General features: G+C 52.6%; 1 protein-coding gene across 1 annotated transcript in view; it reads right to left on the bottom strand.

Annotated features, from left to right (window-relative positions):
- The window catches only part of OSGEP (O-sialoglycoprotein endopeptidase), a gene marked incomplete at its 3' end in the record, with an annotated part of 76,527 nt that overhangs the window by 53,078 nt on the left and 13,557 nt on the right, over positions 1-9,892 (bottom strand). Inside the window, exons 3-6 of the mRNA XM_015850446.2 lie at positions 9,387-9,555; positions 7,055-7,157; positions 5,195-5,244; positions 2,371-2,449 (exon numbers count right to left, since the gene is read on the bottom strand). Of these exons, the coding sequence (XP_015705932.2) occupies positions 2,371-2,449; positions 5,195-5,244; positions 7,055-7,157; positions 9,387-9,555 (401 nt within the window). The remainder of the gene's footprint in view (positions 1-2,370; positions 2,450-5,194; positions 5,245-7,054; positions 7,158-9,386; positions 9,556-9,892) is intronic.

Genomic DNA, 9,892 nt, shown 5'->3' with positions numbered 1-9,892 from the left:
ATGGGGTCTATGGGGTTATGGGGTCTATGGGGTCTCTATGGGGTCTATGGGGTCTATGGGGTCACTATGGGGTTATGGGGTCTCTATGGGGTCTATGGGGTTATGGGGTCTATGGGGTCTCTATGGGGTCTATGGGGTCACTATAGGGTCTATGGGGTCTATGGGGTCACTATGGGGTATATAGGGTCACTATAGGGTCTATGGGGTCTATGGGGTCACTATGGGGTTATGGGGTCTATGGGGTATATGGGGTATATGGGGTCACTATAGGGTCTATGGGGTCCTATGGGGTCATGTGGTCCCTATGGGGTCTCTATGGGGTCCTATGGGTTCCTATGGGATCATGGGGTCCATATGGGTTCCTATGGGATCATGGGGTCCCTATAGGGTCCTATGGGGTCCTATGGGTTCCTATGGGATCATGGGGTCCTATGGGGTCTCTATGGGGTCCTATGGGATCATGGGGTCCCTATGGGGTCTCTATGGGGTCCTATGGGTTCCTATGGGATCATGGGGTCCTATGGGGTCACTGTGGTCCCTATGGGGTCATGGGGTTCCTATGGGGTCTCTATGGGGTCCTATGGGGCCATGTGGTCCCTATGGGGTCTCTATGGGGTCCTATGGGTTCCTATGGGATCATGGGGTCCCTATGGGGTCCTATGGGGTCCTATGGGATCATGGGGTCCCTACAGGGTCCTATGGGGTCCTATGGGGTCATGGGGTCCCTATGGGGTCTGGGGGTCCTTATGGGGTCTCTATGGTGTCCTATGGGGCCATGTGGTCCCTATGGGGTCCTATGGAGTCCTATGGGGCCCCTATGGATTCCTATGGGATCATGGGGTCCCTATGGGGTCCTATGGGGTCCCATGGGGTCCTATGGGGTCCCATGGGGTCCCTATGGGGTCTGGGGGTCCCTATGGGGTCATGGGGTTCCTATGGGGTCTCTATGGGGTCCTATGGGTCCTATGGGGTCCCTGTGGGGTCCTATGGGGTCATGGGGTCCCTATGGGGTCCTATGGGGTCCTTTGTGGTCCTATGGGTTCCTATGGGATCATGGGGCCGTGTGGTGCCTACGGGGTCTCTATGGGGTCCTATGGGTTCCTATGGGATCATGGGGTCCCTATGGGGTCCCTATGGGGTCCTATGGGGCCATGTGGTCCCTACGGGGTCCTATGGGTTCCTATGGGATCATGGGGTCCCTATGGGGTCTCTATGGGGTCCTATGGGTTCCTATGGGATCATGGGGTCCCTATGGGGTCCTATGGGGCCCCTATGGGGTCCTATGGGGTCAGGGGGTTCCTATGGGATCATGGGGTCCCNGGGATCATGGGGTCCCTATGGGGTCCTATGGGGCCCCTATGGGGTCCTATGGGGTCAGGGGGTTCCTATGGGATCATGGGGTCCCTATGGGGTCCCTATGGGGTCCCTATGGGGTCCTATGGAGCCATGTGGTCCCTATGGGGTCCTATGGGGTCAATGAGATCTCTATGGGGTCCTATGGGGTCCTATGGGGTCACTGTGGTCCCTATGGGGTCATGGGGTTCCTATGGGGTCCCTATGGGGTCCTATGGGGTTCTATGGGGCCATGTGGTCCCTATGGGGTCCCTATGGGGTCCTTTGGGATCAGTGGATCCCTATGTGGTCCCATGGGGTCCTATGGGGTCATGGGGTCCCTATGGGGTCTGGGGGTCCCTATGGGGTCTGGGGGATCCTATGGGGTGACTGTGGTCCCTTTGGGGTCCCTATGGGGTCAATGAGATCTCTATGGGGTCCTATGGGGTCATAGGGTCCCTGTGGGGTCCTATGGGGTCAATGAGATCCCTATGGGTTCCTATGGGGTCATGGGGTCACTAAGGGGTCCTATGGAATCACGGTGGTCCCTATGGGGTCATGGGGTTCCTATGGGGTCTCTATGGGGTCCCATGGGGTCCTATGGGGTCATGGGGTGCCTATGGGGTCAGGGGGTCCCTATGGGGTCTGGGGGATCCTATGGGGTCACTGTGGTCCCTGTGGGGTCCTATGGGGTCATGGGGTCCCTATGGGGTCCCTATGGGGTCCTATAGGGCCATGTGGTCCCTATGGGGTCCTATGGGGTCGTATGGGATCATGGGTTCTCTATGGATTCCTATGGGATCATGGGGTCCCTATGGGGTCCTATGGGGTCCTATGGGGCCCCTATGTTGTCCTATGGGGTCATGGGGTTCCTTTGGGATCATGGGGTCCTATGGGGTCCTATGGGTTCCTATGGGGTCTGGGGGTCCCTATGGGGTCCTACGGGGTCCTATGGGGTCCCTATGGGGTCCTATGGGTTCCTATGGGATCGTGGGGTCCCTATGGGGTCCCGTGGGCTCTTAAAGGGGCAGCGCTGACCTCGATGTGTGAGAGCAGCCCCGAGAAGGACACGTCCATCCCCTTCACCACGTACGGCAGCTCCAGGAGCCGGGTGCCCCTAAAACAACACGCCATGACACGCCAATGTCATGTGAGAACACGCCATAACCCACAACAACACGCCAACAATACGGAATAACACACTAATGACATGTGATAACAACCCAATGACACACAATAACATGACAATGACACGCAATAAAACGTCAATGATACACGATAACATGCTAATTACACTCAATAACATGCCAATGACATGCTATAACATGCCAATGACACGCTATAACATGCCAATGACACACTATAACATGACAATGACACGCAATAACACGTCAATGATACACTATAACATGCTAATCACACACGATAACATGCCCATTACACACAATAACATGCCAATGACATGTGATAACAACCCAATGACACACAATAACATGACAATGACATGCAATAGCATGTCAATGATACATGATAACATGCTAATTACACTCAATAACATGCCAATGACACGCTATAACATGCCAATGACACACAATAACATGACAACGACACGCAATAACACGTCAATGATACACGATAACATGCTAATTACACACGTTAACATGCCAATTACACACAATAACATGCCAATGACATGTGATAACATCCCAATGACACACAATGACATGACAATGACACGCAATAAAACGTCAATGATACATGATAACATACCAAGTACACTCAATAACATGCCAATGACACGCTATAACATGCCAATGACACACAATGACATGACAATGACATGCAATAGCATGTCAATGATACACAATAACATGCCAATTACACTCAATAACATGCCAATGACACGCTATAACATGCCAATGACACACAATAACACATTGACATGCAATAACACACCAACAACACACAATAACATGCCAATGACATATGATTACATGCCAAGTACACACGATAACGTGCCAATGACACACAATAGCATGTCAATGACACGCCATGACACACCAATGTCACATGATAACACATCAATGACATGTGATGACATGTGAATGACATGTGATAACACCCCAATGACACGCGATAACATATCAATGACATGTGATGCCAAACACATGTGATGACACATCGATTACATGTGATTACATGCCAATGACTTGATAACATGCCAATGACACACGTTAAGCCAATGACACGTGATAACACGCCAATGACACATGATATAATGCTAACAACATGCGATAACATGCCAACATATGATGACACATAAATTACATGCAATAACATGCCAATGACATGTGATGAGCCAATGGCACATGATAGCACATCAATGACATGTGATAACACGCCAATGAAACACTATAACATGCCAACGACATGTGATAACATGCTGACTTGCGATAACCAGCCAATGGCATGTAACATACCAATGACACGTGATAACATGCCAGTGACATGATAACACAATAAAACACGCGATAACACACCTGTGACACGTGATAACATGCCAGTGTGGTGATAACACGCCATTGACACGCAGTAACATGCCAATGACACACAGTAACATGCCAATGACATGCAGTAACATGCCAATGACACGCGATAACATGCCAATAACACACAGTAACATGCCAATGACACACGATAACATGCCAATGACATACAGTAAAATGCCAATGACACACCGTAACATGCCAATGACACGCGATAACGTGCCAATAACACACAGTAACATGCCAATGACATGCGATAACATGCCAATGACACGCGATAACATGCCAATAACATGCAGTAACATGCCGATGACATGAAATAACATGCCAATGACACGCGATAACATGCCAATGACACGTGATAACAAAACAGGATGCGATAATACACCAATGACATGCAATAGCACGCCAACAACATGCAATAACAACCTAAGGACATGTCATAACAAACCAACAACATGCAATAACATGCCAACGACACATGATAACATTTCAATGACATGACAACACACCAACACTTGATAACACGCCACGAACACGCGATAACACACCAAAGACACGTTATAACACACCAATGACACACGATATCATGTCAACGACACACGATAACAAGCCAATGACACACTATAACACGCCAGTGACACGGTGACACCCCAAAAACATGAGATAACACACCAACGACATAACATACAGTGACATGTAATAACATGAAAAAAACACGTGATAACATGCTGATGACAAACAATAACACGCCAATGACACGTGATAACACAACACATGATAATACACCAATGACATGCAATAGCACGCCAACAACATGCAATAACATGCCAACATGTGATGACACACCAACAACATGCAATAACGCGCCAACGACATGTGATAACACGCCAACATCATGCGATGACATGCTAACGACACGTGATAACACACCAACAACATGCAATAACATGCCAACGACATTTGATAACACACCAACATCATGCGATAACATACCAACAACACGTGATAACACACCAACAACATGCAATAACACGCCAATGACATGTGATAACACGCCAACACCATGCAGTAACATGCCAATGACATGTGATAACACGCCAACATCTTGCAACAACATGCCAACGACACGTGATAACACACCAACAACATGCAATAACACGCCAATGACACATGATAACATGCCAATCACATCAACACTTGATAACACGCCACGAACACGCGATAACACGCCAAAGACATGTTATAACACACCAATGACACATGATAACACGTTAATGACACGCAATAACACGCGTGACGTGACGTGTTCCCACCTCTTGGCCATCTGCTCCACGTTGTAGCCGGGGCTGGGATCATTGGAGATCTGTGGGGAGAACACGCGTGTCAGAGAACACATAGAAACACATAGAGACCCATAGAGACCCATAGGGACCCATAGAGACCCATAGAGACACATAGGGACCTATAGGGACCCATAGAGACACCATAGGGACCCATAGAGACACAAAGAGACCCATAGAGACCCATAGGGACCCACAGAGACCCATAGAGACCCATAGAGACCAATAGGGAACAATAGGGACCCATAGGGACCCATAGGGACCCATAGAGACCAATAGGGAACAATAGGGACCCATAGGGACCCATAGGGACCCATAGAGACCCATAGGGACCTATAGAGACACACAGTGACCCCATAGGGACCATAGGGACCCATAGGGACACATAGAGACCCACAGAGACCCATAGGGACCCATAAAGAACCATAGGGACCCATAGAGACCCATAGAGACCCATACAGACCTATAGGGAACAATAGGGACCCATAGAGACGCATAGATACCCATAGAGACACATAGGGACCCACAGAGACCCATAGACACCCCATATCGCCCCATAGAGACCCCATAGAGCCCCACAGACACCCCATAGAGCCCCATATCGCCCCATAGAGACCCCATAGAGCCCCATAGACACCCCATAGACACCCCATAGACACCCCATAGACACCCCATAGAGCCCCATAGGAACATCCATAGACACCCCATAGAGCCCCATAGGACACCACATTAGTGCCGCCATAGACACCCCATAGACACCCTATAGAGCCCCATAGAGCCCCACAGACACCCCATAAACACCCCATAGAGCCCCATAGACACCCCACAGAGCCCCATAGACACCCCATATCCCCCCATAGACACCCCATAGAGCCCCATAGACACCCCATAGAGCCCCATATGTCCCCATATAGCCCCATAGACACCCCATAGACCCCATAGAGCCCCATATCCCCCCATAGACACCCCATAGAGCCCCATATGTCCCATAGAGCCCCATGACACCCATAGACCCCATAGACACCCCATATCCCCCATAGACAACCCATAGAGCCCATAGACACCCCATTAGGCCCCATATGTCCCCATTATAGCCCCATTAGACACCCCATAGACCCATAGAGCCCCATTTCCCCCCATAGACCACCCCATAGAGCCCCATAGGACACCCATAGACCCCATAGACCCCATAGAGCCCCACAGACACCCCGTAGAGCCCTATAGAGCCCCATAGACACCCCATAGACACCCCATATCCCCCCATAGAGCCCCATAGACACCCCATTAGAGCCCCATAGACACCCCATAGACACCCCATAGAGCCCCATAGACACCCCATAGACCCATAGAGCCCCATAGACACCCCATAGTGCCCCATAGAAACCCCATAGAGCCCCATATGTCCCCATATAGCCCCATAGACACCCCATAGACCCCATAGAGCCCCATATCCCCCCATAGACACCCCATAGAGCCCCAGACACCACATAGACCCCATAGACCCCATAGAGCCCCATAGAAACCCCATATCCCCCCATAGAGCCCCATAGACACCCCATAGAGCCCCATAGGAACCCCATATCCCCCCATAGAGCCCCATAGACACCCCATATCCCCCCATAGAGCCCCATAGACACCCATAGAGCCCCATAGACATCTCATATCCCCCCATAGAGCCCATAGACACCCCATAGACCCCATAGACCCCATAGACCCCATTAGAGCCCATAAGACACCCATAGAGCCCCATAGACCCCATAGACACCCCATATCCCCCATAGAGCCCCATATCCCCCCATAGACACCCCATAGACACCCATAGACCCCATAGACCTTTAGGAGCCGTGCCACTCGATCCAGGCAGTTCCCCACGGCCACGTCCAACGTCTCCCCAAAGATCCGGTACCGGCGGCGAGAAAAGGCAATAACCTGAATGGAACACGCGTGTTATCACGTGTTATCGTATGTTATCATGTGTATTATATGTTAACACATGTGATCGTATGATCACAGTGCCCCATAGAGACACCATAGTCCCCCAAAGAGCCCCATAGAGACCAATAGAGCCCCATAGAGACCCATAGAGACCCCATAGAGCCCCATAGAGACCCCATAGAGACCCACTGTCCCCCATAGAGACCCCATAGAGCCCCATAGAGAGCCTATAGATCCCCATTGTCCCCAATAGGTCCCCATAAAGCCCCATAGAGCCCCCATAAAGACCCACAGAGACCCCATATCCCCCCATAGCCACCATATCCCCCCATAGAGACCCCATAGCCCCCCATAGAGACCCCATATCCCCCATAGCCACCCATATCCCCCCATAGAGACCCCATATACCCCATAGCCCCCCATATCCCCCCATAGAGACCCCATATCCCCCACATAGCCCCTCATCACCCCTATATGCCCCCATAGAGACCCCACAGTCCCCATAGAGACCCCATATCCCCCCATAGAGACCCCATAGTCCCCATAGAGACCCCATATCCCCCCATAGAGACCCCATATCCCCCCATATCCCCCCATTACCCCAATCACCATTACCCCCATATCCCCCAATAGAGGACCCCATAGCCCCCCATAGCCCCCATAGAGACCCCATATCCCCCCATATCCCCCCATTACCCCCCATATCACCCCATTACCCCCCATATCCCCCAATAGAGACCCCATAGCCCCCCATAGCCCCCATAGAGAACCCCATAGCCCCCCATAGCTCCCCATGCTCCCCCACAGAGACCCCATATCCCCCCATATCCCCCTATTACCCCCCATATCCCCCATAGAGACCCCATAGAGACCCCATAGCCCCCCCATAGCACCTCATATCCCCCCATAGAGACCCCATATCCCCCCATAGAGACCTCATATCCCCCCATATCCCCCATTACCCCCCTTTACCCCTCATATCCCCCATTACCACCATATCCCCCCATAGAGACCCCATATCCCCCCCATAGAGACCCCATAGAGACCCCATAGTCACCCCATATCCCCCCATAGAGACCCCATATCCCCCCCATAGCCCCCCATATCCCCCTATTACCCCCCATTACCCCCCATAGCCCCCCATAGAGACCCCATAGAGCTCCATATCCCCCCATGAGAGCCCCATAGCCCCCCATAGAGACCCTATATACCCCATATCCCCCATATCCCCCCATATCCCCCATAGAGACCCCATATCCCCCCATAGCCCCCATATCCCCCCATACCTGCATGTTCCCCCCACTGACGTAGAGCACCAGGGGGTTCCCGGGCTGCCCCCAACATCCTCCCCATCTCGATTACCCCCATATCCCCCCATAGAGACCCCATAGCCCCCCCATAGCCCCCCATATCCCCCCCATAGAGACCCCATATCCCCCCATAGAGACCTCGTATCCCCCCATAGCCCCCATTACCCCCCATATCCCCCCATAGAGACCCCATATCCCCTATTACCCCCATATCCCCCCATAGAGCCCATATCCCCATTCCCCCCCATATCCTCCCCATTACCCCCCATCACCCCCCATAGAGACCCCATATCCCCCATTTTACCCCCCACAGCCCCCATAGAGACCCCATATCCCCCCATAGAGGACCCATATCCCCCCCATAGCCCCCCATATCCCCCCCATATCCCCCTATTACCCCCCATTTACCCCCCAAGCCCACCATAGAGACCCCATAGGGCTACATATCCCCCCATGAGAGCCCCATAGCCCCCCATAGAGACCCCATATACCCATATCCCCCATATCCCCCCATAGAGACCCATATCCCCCCATTACCCCCATATCCCCCATAGAGACCCCATATCCCCATTACCCCCCTCTACCCCCCATATCCCCCATACCACCCATATCCCCCATAGAGACCCCATAGAGCCCCATGTCCCCATAAGGACCCCATAATCCCCCATAGAGATCCCATCATCCCCCATATCCCATAGCCCCCCCATTACCCCCATAGCCCCCCACAGAGGACCCCATAGAGCTCCAAACCCCCCATAGAGACCCCATATCCCCCCATAGCTCTCCATTACCCCCCATATCTCCCCAATATCCCCCAATCCCCCCATATAGCCCCCATAGAGACCCCATATCCCCCCATAGCCCCCCATATCCCCCCTATCCCCCTATTTCCCCCCATATCCCCCCATTACCTGCGTGGGTTTCCCCCACTGACGTAGAGCACCAGGGGGTCCCGGGCTGCCCCCAACATCCTCCCCATCTCGATGTGCCCCACACAGTGATTGACGGCCACCAACGGGCAGCCCCACAACTGGGACAGCGTCCGCGCCACCGCCGCCACCACCGCCAATGGGGCGCCCATCCCCGGCCCTATAAGTGGGGGGAGATGTTATGGGGTCTCTATGGGGCTCTATGGGGTTTATGGGGGTCTATGGGGTCCCTATGGGGCTCTATGGGGACCTATGGGGGGCTATGGGGCTCTATTGGACTCTATGGGGGTCTATGGGGTGTCTGTGGGGCTCTATGGGGCTTTATGGGGATTTATTGGTTCTATGGGGTCTCTATGGGGGCCTCTGGGGTCTCTATGGGGCTTTATGGGGACATATAGGGGGTTATGCAGTCCCTATGGGGCTCTATGGGGTCTCTATGGGGCTTTATGGGGTTTTATTGGGGTCTATGGGGTCTCTATGGGGCTCTATGGGGTCTC

This window comes from Coturnix japonica, unplaced genomic scaffold (assembly GCF_001577835.2).
Source record: "Coturnix japonica isolate 7356 unplaced genomic scaffold, Coturnix japonica 2.1 chrUnrandom460, whole genome shotgun sequence".
Taxonomy (NCBI): domain Eukaryota; kingdom Metazoa; phylum Chordata; class Aves; order Galliformes; family Phasianidae; genus Coturnix; species Coturnix japonica.
Note: the sequence above shows the minus strand (reverse complement) of the source record. Positions and strands in the feature narration are given on the sequence as shown.